Source organism: Pan paniscus, chromosome 7, assembly GCF_029289425.2.
Source record: "Pan paniscus chromosome 7, NHGRI_mPanPan1-v2.0_pri, whole genome shotgun sequence".
In the NCBI taxonomy this organism is placed as follows: Eukaryota; Metazoa; Chordata; class Mammalia; order Primates; family Hominidae; genus Pan; species Pan paniscus.
Genome location: NC_073256.2, coordinates 102208077 through 102224316, shown reverse-complemented (window position 1 = coordinate 102224316; position 16240 = coordinate 102208077). Strand labels below are relative to the sequence as shown.

General features: G+C 50.7%; 2 protein-coding genes across 2 annotated transcripts; both read right to left on the bottom strand.

Moving 5' to 3' along the window:
• Positions 1–2745: 2745 nt before the first annotated feature.
• LOC134730930 (putative exonuclease GOR) lies at positions 2746–4764 on the bottom strand (the record flags this gene model as incomplete). The annotated part of the gene is made up of 1 exon (XM_063606604.1): positions 2746–4764. A coding segment is annotated over exon 1 (2019 nt), but the record flags the coding sequence as incomplete, so codon positions are not given.
• A 5950-nt stretch (positions 4765–10714) lies between these two features.
• LOC134730929 (exonuclease GOR) lies at positions 10715–12787 on the bottom strand. The gene has a single exon (XM_063606603.1). It carries the CDS (start codon positions 12785–12787, stop codon positions 10715–10717), a length of 2073 nt encoding a protein of 690 aa, XP_063462673.1.
• Positions 12788–16240: the final 3453 nt, after the last annotated feature.

The window sequence follows — 16240 nt, the reverse complement described above, 5'->3', positions numbered from 1 at the left end:
AGTGGGGGCCGTTTTGTGGTTCCATATGAGCTTTAAAGCAGTTTTTTCCAGTTCTGTGAAGAAAGTCATTGGTAGTTTGATGGGGATGGCATTGAATCTATAATTTACCTTGGGCAGTATGGCCATTTTCACGATATTGATTCTTCCAATCCGTGATGGTGGAATATTCTTCCATTTGTTTGTCTCCTCTTTTAGTTCGTGGAGCAATGCTTTGTAGTTCTCCTTGAAGAGGTCCTTCACATCCCTTGTTAGTTGGATTCCTAGGCATTTTATTCTCTTTGAAGCAATTGTGAATGGGAGCTCACTCATGATTTGGCTCTCTGTTTGCCTCTTATTGGTGTATAAGAATGCTTGTGATTTTTGCACCTCGATTTTGTATCCTGAGACTTTGCTGAAGTTGCTTATCAGCTTAAGGAGATTTTGGACTGAGACGATGGGGTTTTCTAAATATTCAATCATGTCATCTGCAAACAGGGACAATTTGACTTCCTCTTTTCCTAATTGATTTCTCTTTATTTCTTTCTCCTGCCTGATTGCCCTGGGCAGAAGTTCCAACACTATGTTGAATAGGAGTGGTGAGAGAGGGCATCCCTGTCTTGTGGCAGTTTGCAAAGGGAATGCTTCCACTTTTTGCCCATTCAGTATGATATTGGCTGTGGGTTTGCCCTAAATAGCCCGTATTATTTTGGGAGATGTCCCATCAATACCTAATTTATTGAGAGTTTTTGGCATGAAGGGCTGTTGAATTTTGTCGAAGGCCTTTTCTGCATCTGTTGAGATAATCACGCGGTTTCTGTCTTTGGTTCTGATTATATGCTGGATTATGTTTATTGTTTTGCATATGTTGGACCAGCCTTGCATGTCAGGGATGAAGCCCACTGCATCATGATGGATAAGCTCTTTGATGTGCTGCTGGATTCGGTTTTCCAGTATTTTATGGAGGATTTTCCCATCGATGTTCCTCAGGGACATAGGCCTAAAATTCTCCTTTTGGGTTGTGTCTCTCTCAGGCTTTGGGATCAGGATGATGCCGGCCTCATGAAATGAGTGAGGGAGGATTCCCTCTTTTTCTGTTGATTGGAATAGTTTCAGAAGGCATGGTACCAGCTCCTCCTTGTCCTTCTGGTAGAATTCGGCTGTGAATCCGTCTGGTCCTGGAGTTTTATTGCTTGATAGGCTGTTAATTATTGCCTCAATTTCAGAGCCTTTTAGTGATCTACTCAGGCATTCAACTTCTTCCTGGTTTACTCTGGGGAGGTTGTATGCGTCCAGGAATTTATCCATTTCTTCTAGATTTTCTAGTTCATTAGCTTAGAGGTGCTGATAGTATTGTCTGATGGTAGTTTGTATTTCTGTGGGATCGGTGGTGATATCCCCTTTATCATTTTTTACTGCATCTGTTTGATTCTTCTTTCTTTTCTTCTTTCTTAGTCTTGCTAGTGCTCTATCAATTTTGTTGATCACTGCAAAAAACCCGCTCCTGGATTCATTGATTTGTTGAAGGGTTTATTGTGTCTCTATCTCCATCAGTTCTGCTCGGATCTTAGTTATTTCTTGCCTTCTGCTAGTTTTTGAATGTGTTTGCTCTTGCTTCTCTCATTCTTTTAATGGTGATGTTAGGGTATGCATTTTTGATTTTTCCTGCTTTCTCTCGTGGGCAATTAGTGCTATAAATTTCCCTCTACACACTGCTTTAAATGTGACGCAGAGATTCTGGTATGTTGTGCCTTTGTTTTCATTGGTTTCAGAGAATATCTTTCTTTCTGCCTTCATTTCGTTATGTACCCAGTACTCATTCAGGTGCAGGTTGTCCGGATTCCATGCAGTTGAGCGGTTTTGAGTGAGTTTCTTTATCCTCAGGTCTACTTTGATTGCAATGTGGTCTGAGAGACCGTTTGTAGTAATTTCTGTTATTTTACATTTACTGAGGAGTGCTTTACTTCCAACTATGTGGTCAATGTGGAAATAAGTGTGATGTGGTGCTGAGAAGCATGTATATTCTGTGGATTTGGGGTGGAGCGTTCTGTAGATGTCTCCTAGGTCCGCTTGGTGCAGAGCTGAGTTCAATTCCTGGATATCCTTTTTAGATTTCTGTCTCGTTGGTCTGTCTAATGTTTACAGAGGGCTGTTAAAGTTTCCCATGATTATGATGTGGGAGTCTAAGTCTCTTTTGATCACACTTTAAAGATCAAAAGGTAGAAGCGCAAAGACATTATCTGTGCAATATTAGAAACCTAGTAAGTGGTGGAATTTGGCCTTGAACCCAGATATCTAACTCCAGAGCCTAAGTGCTTCACCCACCTCACTGTGGTGCCTCTCGAGAAAAACAGGTAAGCACACATTCAGAAAGCTGGTGGGCCGGGGGGCTGGCCTTGTACTCAGAGGCCATGGAAGTCCCACGTGGGGTGGCTAGTGGTGTAAGGACAGAGGTCTCGGATGGGCAGAGGGATGTGGACAGGCGCGAGGGGGCGCGGCAGGGACTCGGGGGACTGGGAGTGGCGGCTCGGGGCTGCGGGAGGCGATTAGTGGAAGGACAGAGGTCTGGGAAGGGCAGAGGGATGGGGACAGGCCCGAGGGTCCGCGGCAGGGATTCCGGGGGACTGGGAGTGGCCGGTTGGGGTTACTCTTGGCTTTTTGCCCTCTCCTGCCGTCGACTGCTCCGGTTTCTTTGGCCTTGCGGCGAGGTGGACAGGGTGAGCTCTCGGGACTGATGGCGGTTGTGGAAGGGGCCTGGGGCCAAGGACAGGCCAGGGCGGCGGGAGAGGCGGACCGGTGGCGTGGCTGGATCTGGGCGCGCTGTCGGACCTTCCACATCACCAGCTGCAGGCAGGCGTTTGCGTCCTCGCTGGAGTTGTGGCCGTCCTGGCTGTCCTGGATGATCTGTCCCAGGTAGTCGGCCGCGAGATTCCTGAGGGAACGCTTGTAGGGGAAACCCAGGTAGTGCGGGAAGAGCACGGCCGTGTCCACCACGGTGCTGTGGATGAGCTTCAGGGCCAGCAGATCGCTCTCCAGGCTGTGCCCGATGAGGATGGTTTGGGCGCTGAAAAAGCTCAGCAGGATGGCTTGCACTTGGGGCAAGGTGATGCTCGTCTTGGCGACGTCGGCCTCGGTGACTCCGGAAAACCTGGTGTTGTAGTCCACGATCTCGTTGTCGGGCTTGACGAAGGTGTCGTACACCACTCGCATGTCGGCGTCCACCACGGTGACGCGGGTCAGCTCTAGGCCATGCGTGGTGTAGCACATCTCACAGTCCAAGGCGTAGATTCCTGGATAAGCGTCTCTGGACAACTCTTTCTTGAAGGTCTCCACGAAGCCATCGAGGCTGTCCTTGCGGCCGTCCCGCACGTGCTGCTTTGCCACCTGGCAGCCCACAGAGCCAGGAGCAGCTGCACAGCAGGTGTACTGGCTAACCCGGCCTCCAGCCACCTGGCTCGAGCGGACCCGCCCCCAGTGATAATAACACAACTGGTCGCGTACACAGCGGCCCGAGGAGGACACCAGGTACTCGGTGCCACAACGGCAGCAGACCCTGCAGGAGGAGTCGCCGGGCCCCTTCCCCTGGCCAGTGAAGAGGACGGCGCCTCCGGGCCGCTCGGGGTGCGGGAAGGGGTAGCCGTTCTCCTCGAGCTGGTCCTGGCTGAGCAGGAACTCCTGGAGGCGGCTGTACAGGGCGGCCCTGCTGAGGCCCGGCATGGAGCTGGGGGTCAGGCCCTTCAGTCTCTTGAGGGTGTTCAGGACCACGTTCAGGTACCTGTTCTTGTTGGGGCTGCAGTCGTAGGCCACCTTCTCCTCGTTCAGCGCCTTCTCCTCGGCCTCCTGCTTGGAGGCGCAGAACTTGAGACACTCTTCGGTGAACAGTTGGAGATAGCCTCGGCGGAGGACGGTGGGGACTTGGCACCCAGACCTTCGGAGGACAATAGGTTTCTTCAAACTCGGTAAGGATGGACGACGGACGATTCGCTTAGAGCTGATGGTGGTGGTGGTCTTGCATGCCATCCCTGACCTGTTGCGCGTCTTCCCTGGCTGTCTGCCGACCTTGGAGCCACTGGAGCGTTGGCTGCTGCTGGCCACGCGGGTTCTCTTGGCATCTGTGCAACCTGTGACCAAGCAAGGGCTGGAAGACTGGGCGATCGTCTTCCTCTTCCTGGGGGCTGAGATGCGGACTCCCGAGGGCCTCTCTGTCAGCCTTGGGGCGGCTGGCAAGCAGCAGGCCGATCCCCTCTGTGCAGGGAAGTAGCACGCCTCCGTCACCACCTTGGGACACGCTGGGGGCACCGCCGGACCCCTGTTCTGGGGCTCCGCCTGGATGTCCACAAATGCGGAGGCCTGGTTGTGCATCTGGGGCACCCGGAGCCCGAAGCTCTGGGCAGGCTGATGAGAGGGCAGGGGGAATTCTGGAGCCTCGAGGGCCGCCTCCTCGGCCACCTTCTTAGCTTCTGGGTATCCAGGTGGGAACCAGCAGGGAGCTGTGGCTCGCAACATCTTGCTGCCTTCGGGAGCACCGGCCTGGCTCTGCTCCGCTCCCAACTGGCGGCTTCTTGCCTCCAGGGCCGCCTCCTCGGCCACCTTCTTAGCTTCTGGGTATCCAGGTGGGAACCAGCAGGGAGCTGTGGCTCGCAACATCTTGCTGCCTTCGGGAGCACCGGCCTGGCTCTGCTCCGCTCCCAACTGGCGGCTTCTTGCCTCCAGGGCCGCCTCCTCGGCCACCTTCTTAGCTTCTGGGTATCCAGGTGGGAACCAGCAGGGAGCTGTGGCTCGCAACATCTTGCTGCCTTCGGGAGCACCGGCCTGGCTCTGCTCCTCTCCCAACTGGCGGCTTCAATGAGTGCCGCGGCCGCCACCCGTCGCCTTTATAGACGCACAGGGCAGAGTGGGTGGGACTTCTCCTTGATTGGTTGGTGCTTCCATCCAATCACACTGAGCCTCATCTTCCACCAGACTCCAGCTTGGGAATGCCTCAAGGGGTGCACTAATGGAATCAACTGGAACTCCTGGTTGCTAACCTTGGAGCTAGGTTGCTTTTCCTGAGTTAATTAACTGTCCCTGCAGGGCAGTCCTATAATGGCTACTGGAATTGGGCCACCTAGGATTCATTTCAGCGTCAGGGAGTTTGGTCAACTTGCTTGGGCCCACACAGCACCCCATGGAGCCAGGACTGGGCCAGCAGTCTGCTGCATGCTGCAGGGCATGGTCTCTCTGGGGTTGCGTTTCCCTGTTCTGTGCACTCCTCCGCTGCGGGCAAATTGAGGACAGGAAGTGGACCGCACCCACTTCTCTCCCACGACTTGGGCAATGTTCAACACAGGGGTTCTTCAAAAGGTTCATAGAAAATGCACATGGTGAAGAAACTATGCATGGGTTTCCACTGGTTTGCACTCAAATAAACTTGTCCGAACTTCTTATAACCTCTCTGAACTAGATCGAGTTTGAGGCACTGAGAAGGATGAGACATCCACTGAAAAGGACTCCTATCAGAGCAACATGAATTCCACGAAAATTGCAGCAAGAGCAAACATCAAATTTCTGGTGAAGCTTGGGTGGAAGAATGAAGAAATCATAGATGTTTCCACAAAAGCTTCTAAGGACACTACCCCAAAGAAATGAACTCTTTACGAATGTATAGCTTGTTTCAAGAAGAGGTGAGAAGATGTGGGAGATGAATCCTGCAGTGGCTGTGAAAACCACTGTGCCCAGATCAGCTGCAGTTACGACGAGAGCTATCAGTGGAAATTTTAAACAGGAGGGATCACGATCCTGACGCATCCCTCTGACAAATTGTAACCGGAAGTTGGAACATGGCTTTACCAATATGACCTCGAAGGCAAAGCATCATCAAAGCGACGGCTACCGAGAGGTGGCAGTGGTCCAGTCAAAGGAAAAGGAGGCCAGTCAGGAGCCAACATCATGGCATCAGTGTTTTGGGACACTCAAGGCATTTTGCTTGTTGACTTTCTGAAGGGCCAAACATCTGCTTATTAGGAGAGTGTTCCGAGAAGCTTAGAGAAAGCTTTGGTAGAAACATGCTGGGAAAGTCTCACTAGATCCCTGTTCACCACCTCAGTGCTCTGCTCATTCCTCTCATCAAACAAGGGCAATTGTGTCAGTTTCAATGGGCAGTCCTTAGGAATGCACCTTACGGGCTGCTTTCATTCCTTCTAAATTCTTTTTGTTTCCTAATTATACAAAGTCTCCTTGCCTTGCTTGGAAAGATGAGAGAAAGTCTCCTTGCCTTGCTTGGACAGATGAGAGATGAGATCCTCCTCTTCTCTCCCAGGACAGAATGGTCAGACTTGAGTTTCCTTTCTCCTCACTCTTCTCCTCCTTGAGGGAGGTGCTGTGCCGGACAGACCTGCTCCCGTGTCTAGACACGGGTAGACTCGTTGAAGATCCTCACAGGCAATCCTCCTTGGGGTCAAAGGGGAAGGATTTATTTCTTCAGGGCTCAGTAGTCCTCATCCTTACGCGCACCTTCACCAGCCCAGGGCGGGGTAGCGGAGGGTGAAAGGGCGTGGCTCACAGCCCGTTTCTTCCGCTCGGGCGTCTCCTGGGAGGAACCCTTGTCCAGTGAGCGGGTCTTCGTCTCCACCAAATTCCCTAGGGGGACATTTCTGGCAGCCCTTCTTGTTCAGCAGCTTACGGGGGTCAGGTGGACCTCTGCTAGTCACCAGCCTGAAGCCCTTACTCCATTTCAGCTATTTTGGCAGTTGCCTAGGTGACTTTTGAACCTCGTTACCCAGAACAGCCAACGGAGGAGGGGTGAGAAGAGTGGCCGTCTGGGTTTGCCGCATCGTGCTGCCTTACAGGAGTTGTGCAGTCTTCGGTTGTGTGATACTTCACCTGGCTGATTTCTGGGAATGCCTCCACAAATTCGCTAAATTCAGTAGCTTTTGCCTTCCAAGATTCACCTGGTTGGTGTGTTGCACCCATTCACTAGTCATTTACATTAGGTATATCTCTTAATGCTATCCCTCCCCCTCCCCCCGCCCATGACAGGCCCCGGTGTGTGATGTTCCCCTTTCTGTGTCCAAGCGTTCTCATACTTCAATTCCCACCTATGAATGAGAACATGCGGTGTTTGCTTTTTTTGTCCTTGCGATAGTTTGCTAAGAATGATGGTTTCCAGCTTCATCCGTGTCCCTCCAAAGGGGATGAACTCATGCTTTTTCATGGCTGCATAGTATTCCATGGTGTATTTGTGCCACATTTTCTTAATCCAGTCTATCATTGATGGACATCTGGGTTGGTTCCAAGTCTTTGCTACTGTGAATGGTGCCGCAATAAACATACGTCTGCGTGTGTCCTTTTAGCAGCATGATTTCTAATCCTATGGGTATATATACCCAGCAATGGGATGGCTGGGTCAAACGGTATTTCTATTTCGAGATCCTTGAGGATTTGCCACACTATCTTCCACTACCGTTGAACTAGTTTACAGTCCCACCAACAGTGTAAAAGTGTTCCTATTTGTCCACTACCTCTCCAGCACCTGTTGTTTCCTGACTTTTTAATGATCGCTATTCTAACTGGTGTGAGATGATATCTCATTGCGGATTTGATTTGCATTTCTCTGATGGCCAGTTTTGATGAGCATTTTTTCATGTGTCTGTTGGCTGCATAAATGTCTTCTTTTGAGAAGTGTCTCTTCATATCCTTCCCCCACTTGTTGATGGGCTTGTTTGGTTTTTCTTGTAACTCTGTTTGAGGTCTTAGTAGATTCTGGATATTAGCCTTTTTTCAGATGAGTAGATTGCAAAAATTTTCTCCCTTTCTGCAGGATGCCTGTTCACTCTCATGGGAGTTTCTTTAGCTATGCAGAACGTCTTTAGTGTAATTAGATGCTGTTTGTCAATGTTGGCTTTCGTTGCCATTGCTTTTGGCGTTTTAGACATGAGGTCCTTGCCCATGCCTTTGTCCTCAATGGTATTGGCTGGGTTTTCTCCTAGGGTTTGTATGGTTTAAGATCTAACATTTAAGTCTTTCATCTGTCTTGAATTAATTTTTGTACAAGGTGTAAGGAAGGGATCCGATTTCAGCTTTCGACATATGGCTAGCCTGTTTTCCCAGCACCATTTTTTTAAATAGGGAATCCTTTCCCCATTTCTTGTTTTTGTCAGGTTTGTCAAAGATCAGATGGTTGTAGATGTGTCGTATTATTTCTGAGGGCTCTATTCTGTTCCATTGGTCTACGGTAACCAAAACGGCAACCGATAGCATGCTCTTTGGTTACTGTAGCCTTCTACTGTAGCTTGAAGTCGGACAGCTTGATGCCTCCATCTTTGTTCTTTTGGCTTAGGATTATGTTGGCAGTGGGGGCCGTTTTGTGGTTCCAGATGAGCTTTAAAGCAGTTTTTTCCAGTTCTGTGAAGAAAGTCATTGGTAGTTTGATGGGGATGGCATTGAATCTATAATTTACCTTGGGCAGTATGGCCATTTTCACGATATTGATTCTTCCAATCCGTGATGGTGGAATATTCTTCCATTTGTTTGTCTCCTCTTTTAGTTCGTGGAGCAATGCTTTGTAGTTCTCCTTGAAGAGGTCCTTCACATCCCTTGTTAGTTGGATTCCTAGGCATTTTATTCTCTTTGAAGCAATTGTGAATGGGAGCTCACTCATGATTTGGCTCTCTGTTTGCCTCTTATTGGTGTATAAGAATGCTTGTGATTTTTGCACCTCGATTTTGTATCCTGAGACTTTGCTGAAGTTGCTTATCAGCTTAAGGAGATTTTGGACTGAGACGATGGGGTTTTCTAAATATTCAATCATGTCATCTGCAAACAGGGACAATTTGACTTCCTCTTTTCCTAATTGATTTCTCTTTATTTCTTTCTCCTGCCTGATTGCCCTGGGCAGAAGTTCCAACACTATGTTGAATAGGAGTGGTGAGAGAGGGCATCCCTGTCTTGTGGCAGTTTGCAAAGGGAATGCTTCCACTTTTTGCCCATTCAGTATGATATTGGCTGTGGGTTTGCCCTAAATAGCCCGTATTATTTTGGGAGATGTCCCATCAATACCTAATTTATTGAGAGTTTTTGGCATGAAGGGCTGTTGAATTTTGTCGAAGGCCTTTTCTGCATCTGTTGAGATAATCACGCGGTTTCTGTCTTTGGTTCTGATTATATGCTGGATTATGTTTATTGTTTTGCATATGTTGGACCAGCCTTGCATGTCAGGGATGAAGCCCACTGCATCATGATGGATAAGCTCTTTGATGTGCTGCTGGATTCGGTTTTCCAGTATTTTATGGAGGATTTTCCCATCGATGTTCCTCAGGGACATAGGCCTAAAATTCTCCTTTTGGGTTGTGTCTCTCTCAGGCTTTGGGATCAGGATGATGCCGGCCTCATGAAATGAGTGAGGGAGGATTCCCTCTTTTTCTGTTGATTGGAATAGTTTCAGAAGGCATGGTACCAGCTCCTCCTTGTCCTTCTGGTAGAATTCGGCTGTGAATCCGTCTGGTCCTGGAGTTTTATTGCTTGATAGGCTGTTAATTATTGCCTCAATTTCAGAGCCTTTTAGTGATCTACTCAGGCATTCAACTTCTTCCTGGTTTACTCTGGGGAGGTTGTATGCGTCCAGGAATTTATCCATTTCTTCTAGATTTTCTAGTTCATTAGCTTAGAGGTGCTGATAGTATTGTCTGATGGTAGTTTGTATTTCTGTGGGATCGGTGGTGATATCCCCTTTATCATTTTTTACTGCATCTGTTTGATTCTTCTTTCTTTTCTTCTTTCTTAGTCTTGCTAGTGCTCTATCAATTTTGTTGATCACTGCAAAAAACCCGCTCCTGGATTCATTGATTTGTTGAAGGGTTTATTGTGTCTCTATCTCCATCAGTTCTGCTCGGATCTTAGTTATTTCTTGCCTTCTGCTAGTTTTTGAATGTGTTTGCTCTTGCTTCTCTCATTCTTTTAATGGTGATGTTAGGGTATGCATTTTTGATTTTTCCTGCTTTCTCTCGTGGGCAATTAGTGCTATAAATTTCCCTCTACACACTGCTTTAAATGTGACGCAGAGATTCTGGTATGTTGTGCCTTTGTTTTCATTGGTTTCAGAGAATATCTTTCTTTCTGCCTTCATTTCGTTATGTACCCAGTACTCATTCAGGTGCAGGTTGTCCGGATTCCATGCAGTTGAGCGGTTTTGAGTGAGTTTCTTTATCCTCAGGTCTACTTTGATTGCAATGTGGTCTGAGAGACCGTTTGTAGTAATTTCTGTTATTTTACATTTACTGAGGAGTGCTTTACTTCCAACTATGTGGTCAATGTGGAAATAAGTGTGATGTGGTGCTGAGAAGCATGTATATTCTGTGGATTTGGGGTGGAGCGTTCTGTAGATGTCTCCTAGGTCCGCTTGGTGCAGAGCTGAGTTCAATTCCTGGATATCCTTTTTAGATTTCTGTCTCGTTGGTCTGTCTAATGTTTACAGAGGGCTGTTAAAGTTTCCCATGATTATGATGTGGGAGTCTAAGTCTCTTTTGATCACACTTTAAAGATCAAAAGGTAGAAGCGCAAAGACATTATCTGTGCAATATTAGAAACCTAGTAAGTGGTGGAATTTGGCCTTGAACCCAGATATCTAACTCCAGAGCCTAAGTGCTTCACCCACCTCACTGTGGTGCCTCTCGAGAAAAACAGGTAAGCACACATTCAGAAAGCTGGTGGGCCGGGGGGCTGGCCTTGTACTCAGAGGCCATGGAAGTCCCACGTGGGGTGGCTAGTGGTGTAAGGACAGAGGTCTCGGATGGGCAGAGGGATGTGGACAGGCGCGAGGGGGCGCGGCAGGGACTCGGGGGACTGGGAGTGGCGGCTCGGTGCTGCGGGAGGCGATTAGTGGAAGGACAGAGGTCTGGGAAGGGCAGAGGGATGGGGACAGGCCCGAGGGTCCGCGGCAGGGATTCCGGGGGACTGGGAGTGGCCGGTTGGGGTTACTCTTGGCTTTTTGCCCTCTCCTGCCGTCGACTGCTCCGGTTTCTTTGGCCTTGCGGCGAGGTGGACAGGGTGAGCTCTCGGGACTGATGGCGGTTGTGGAAGGGGCCTGGGGCCAAGGACAGGCCAGGGCGGCGGGAGAGGCGGACCGGTGGCGTGGCTGGATCTGGGCGCGCTGTCGGACCTTCCACATCACCAGCTGCAGGCAGGCGTTTGCGTCCTCGCTGGAGTTGTGGCCGTCCTGGCTGTCCTGGATGATCTGTCCCAGGTAGTCGGCCGCGAGATTCCTGAGGGAACGCTTGTAGGGGAAACCCAGGTAGTGCGGGAAGAGCACGGCCGTGTCCACCACGGTGCTGTGGATGAGCTTCAGGGCCAGCAGATCGCTCTCCAGGCTGTGCCCGATGAGGATGGTTTGGGCGCTGAAAAAGCTCAGCAGGATGGCTTGCACTTGGGGCAAGGTGATGCTCGTCTTGGCGACGTCGGCCTCGGTGACTCCGGAAAACCTGGTGTTGTAGTCCACGATCTCGTTGTCGGGCTTGACGAAGGTGTCGTACACCACTCGCATGTCGGCGTCCACCACGGTGACGCGGGTCAGCTCTAGGCCATGCGTGGTGTAGCACATCTCACAGTCCAAGGCGTAGATTCCTGGATAAGCGTCTCTGGACAACTCTTTCTTGAAGGTCTCCACGAAGCCATCGAGGCTGTCCTTGCGGCCGTCCCGCACGTGCTGCTTTGCCACCTGGCAGCCCACAGAGCCAGGAGCAGCTGCACAGCAGGTGTACTGGCTAACCCGGCCTCCAGCCACCTGGCTCGAGCGGACCCGCCCCCAGTGATAATAACACAACTGGTCGCGTACACAGCGGCCCGAGGAGGACACCAGGTACTCGGTGCCACAACGGCAGCAGACCCTGCAGGAGGAGTCGCCGGGCCCCTTCCCCTGGCCAGTGAAGAGGACGGCGCCTCCGGGCCGCTCGGGGTGCGGGAAGGGGTAGCCGTTCTCCTCGAGCTGGTCCTGGCTGAGCAGGAACTCCTGGAGGCGGCTGTACAGGGCGGCCCTGCTGAGGCCCGGCATGGAGCTGGGGGTCAGGCCCTTCAGTCTCTTGAGGGTGTTCAGGACCACGTTCAGGTACCTGTTCTTGTTGGGGCTGCAGTCGTAGGCCACCTTCTCCTCGTTCAGCGCCTTCTCCTCGGCCTCCTGCTTGGAGGCGCAGAACTTGAGACACTCTTCGGTGAACAGTTGGAGATAGCCTCGGCGGAGGACGGTGGGGACTTGGCACCCAGACCTTCGGAGGACAATAGGTTTCTTCAAACTCGGTAAGGATGGACGACGGACGATTCGCTTAGAGCTGATGGTGGTGGTGGTCTTGCATGCCATCCCTGACCTGTTGCGCGTCTTCCCTGGCTGTCTGCCGACCTTGGAGCCACTGGAGCGTTGGCTGCTGCTGGCCACGCGGGTTCTCTTGGCATCTGTGCAACCTGTGACCAAGCAAGGGCTGGAAGACTGGGCGATCGTCTTCCTCTTCCTGGGGGCTGAGATGCGGACTCCCGAGGGCCTCTCTGTCAGCCTTGGGGCGGCTGGCAAGCAGCAGGCCGATCCCCTCTGTGCAGGGAAGTAGCACGCCTCCGTCACCACCTTGGGACACGCTGGGGGCACCGCCGGACCCCTGTTCTGGGGCTCCGCCTGGATGTCCACAAATGCGGAGGCCTGGTTGTGCATCTGGGGCACCCGGAGCCCGAAGCTCTGGGCAGGCTGATGAGAGGGCAGGGGGAATTCTGGAGCCTCGAGGGCCGCCTCCTCGGCCACCTTCTTAGCTTCTGGGTATCCAGGTGGGAACCAGCAGGGAGCTGTGGCTCGCAACATCTTGCTGCCTTCGGGAGCACCGGCCTGGCTCTGCTCCGCTCCCAACTGGCGGCTTCTTGACTCCAGGGCCGCCTCCTCGGCCACCTTCTTAGCTTCTGGGTATCCAGGTGGGAACCAGCAGGGAGCTGTGGCTCGCAACATCTTGCTGCCTTCGGGAGCGCCGGCCTGGCTCTGCTCCGCTCCCAACTGGCGGCTTCTTGCCTCCAGGGCCGCCTCCTCGGCCACCTTCTTAGCTTCTGGGTATCCAGGTGGGAACCAGCAGGGAGCTGTGGCTCGCAACATCTTGCTGCCTTCGGGAGCACCGGCCTGGCTCTGCTCCTCTCCCAACTGGCGGCTTCAATGAGTGCCGCGGCCGCCACCCGTCGCCTTTATAGACGCACAGGGCAGAGTGGGTGGGACTTCTCCTTGATTGGTTGGTGCTTCCATCCAATCACACTGAGCCTCATCTTCCACCAGACTCCAGCTTGGGAATGCCTCAAGGGGTGCACTAATGGAATCAACTGGAACTCCTGGTTGCTAACCTTGGAGCTAGGTTGCTTTTCCTGAGTTAATTAACTGTCCCTGCAGGGCAGTCCTATAATGGCTACTGGAATTGGGCCACCTAGGATTCATTTCAGCGTCAGGGAGTTTGGTCAACTTGCTTGGGCCCACACAGCACCCCATGGAGCCAGGACTGGGCCAGCAGTCTGCTGCATGCTGCAGGGCAGGATCTCTCTGGGGTTGCGTTTCCCTGCTCTCTGCACTCCTCCGCTGCGGGCAAATTGAGGACAGGAAGTGGACCGCACCCACTTCTCTCCCACGACTTGGGCAATGTTCAACACAGGGGTTCTTCAAAAGGTTCATAGAAAATGCACATGGTGAAGAAACTATGCATGGGTTTCCACTGGTTTGCACTCAAATAAACTTGTCCGAACTTCTTATAACCTTTCTGAACTAGATCGAGTTTGAGGCACTGAGAAGGATGAGACATCCACTGAAAAGGACTCCTATCAGAGCAACATGAATTCCACGAAAATTGCAGCAAGAGCAAACATCAAATTTCTGGTGAAGCTTGGGTGGAAGAATGAAGAAATCATTGATGTTTTCACAAAAGCTTCTAAGGACACTACCCCAAAGAAATGAACTCTTTACGAATGTATAGCTTGTTTCAAGAAGAGGTGAGAAGATGTGGGAGATGAATCCTGCAGTGGCTGTGAAAACCACTGTGCCCAGATCAGCTGCAGTTACGACGAGAGCTATCAGTGGAAATTTTAAACAGGAGGGATCACGATCCTGACGCATCCCTCTGACAAATTGTAACCGGAAGTTGGAACATGGCTTTACCAATATGACCTCGAAGGCAAAGCATCATCAACGCGACGGCTACCGAGAGGTGGCAGTGGTCCAGTCAAAGGAAAAGGAGGCCAGTCAGGAGCCAACATCATGGCATCAGTGTTTTGGGACACTCAAGGCATTTTGCTTGTTGACTTTCTGAAGGGCCAAACATCTGCTTATTAGGAGAGTGTTCCGAGAAGCTTAGAGAAAGCTTTGGTAGAAACATGCTGGGAAAGTCTCACTAGATCCCTGTTCACCACCTCAGTGCTCTGCTCATTCCTCTCATCAAACAAGGGCAATTGTGTCAGTTTCAATGGGCAGTCCTTAGGAATGCACCTTACGGGCTGCTTTCATTCCTTCTAAATTCTTTTTGTTTCCTAATTATACAAAGTCTCCTTGCCTTGCTTGGAAAGATGAGAGAAAGTCTCCTTGCCTTGCTTGGACAGATGAGAGATGAGATCCTCCTCTTCTCTCCCAGGACAGAATGGTCAGACTTGAGTTTCCTTTCTCCTCACTCTTCTCCTCCTTGAGGGAGGTGCTGTGCCGGACAGACCTGCTCCCGTGTCTAGACACGGGTAGACTCGTTGAAGATCCTCACAGGCAATCCTCCTTGGGGTCAAAGGGGAAGGATTTATTTCTTCAGGGCTCAGTAGTCCTCATCCTTACGCGCACCTTCACCAGCCCAGGGCGGGGTAGCGGAGGGTGAAAGGGCGTGGCTCACAGCCCGTTTCTTCCGCTCGGGCGTCTCCTGGGAGGAACCCTTGTCCAGTGAGCGGGTCTTCGTCTCCACCAAATTCCCTAGGGGGACATTTCTGGCAGCCCTTCTTGTTCAGCAGCTTACGGGGGTCAGGTGGACCTCTGCTAGTCACCAGCCTGAAGCCCTTACTCCATTTCAGCTATTTTGGCAGTTGCCTAGGTGACTTTTGAACCTCGTTACCCAGAACAGCCAACGGAGGAGGGGTGAGAAGAGTGGCCGTCTGGGTTTGCCGCATCGTGCTGCCTTACAGGAGTTGTGCAGTCTTCGGTTGTGTGATACTTCACCTGGCTGATTTCTGGGAATGCCTCCACAAATTCGCTAAATTCAGTAGCTTTTGCCTTCCAAGATTCACCTGGTTGGTGTGTTGCACCCATTCACTAGTCATTTACATTAGGTATATCTCTTAATGCTATCCCTCCCCCTCCCCCCGCCCATGACAGGCCCCGGTGTGTGATGTTCCCCTTTCTGTGTCCAAGCGTTCTCATACTTCAATTCCCACCTATGAATGAGAACATGCGGTGTTTGCTTTTTTTGTCCTTGCGATAGTTTGCTAAGAATGATGGTTTCCATCTTCATCCGTGTCCCTCCAAAGGGGATGAACTCATGCTTTTTCATGGCTGCATAGTATTCCATGGTGTATTTGTGCCACATTTTCTTAATCCAGTCTATCATTGATGGACATCTGGGTTGGTTCCAAGTCTTTGCTACTGTGAATGGTGCCGCAATAAACATACGTCTGCGTGTGTCCTTTTAGCAGCATGATTTCTAATCCTATGGGTATATATACCCAGCAATGGGATGGCTGGGTCAAACGGTATTTCTATTTCGAGATCCTTGAGGATTCGCCACACTATCTTCCACTACCGTTGAACTAGTTTACAGTCCCACCAACAGTGTAAAAGTGTTCCTATTTGTCCACTACCTCTCCAGCACCAGTTGTTTCCTGACTTTTTAATGATCGCTATTCTAACTGGTGTGAGATGATATCTCATTGCGGATTTGATTTGCATTTCTCTGATGGCCAGTTTTGATGAGCATTTTTTCATGTGTCTGTTGGCTGCATAAATGTCTTCTTTTGAGAAGTGTCTCTTCATATCCTTCCCCCACTTGTTGATGGGCTTGTTTGGTTTTTCTTGTAACTCTGTTTGAGGTCTTAGTAGATTCTGGATATTAGCCTTTTGTCAGATGAGTAGATTGCAAAAATTTTCTCCCTTTCTGCAGGATGCCTGTTCACTCTCATGGGAGTTTCTTTAGCTATGCAGAACGTCTTTAGTGTAATTAGATGCTGTTTGTCAATGTTGGCTTTCGTTGCCATTGCTTTTGGCGTTTTAGACATGAGGTCCTTGCCCATGCCTTTGTCCTCAATGGTATTGGCTGGGTTT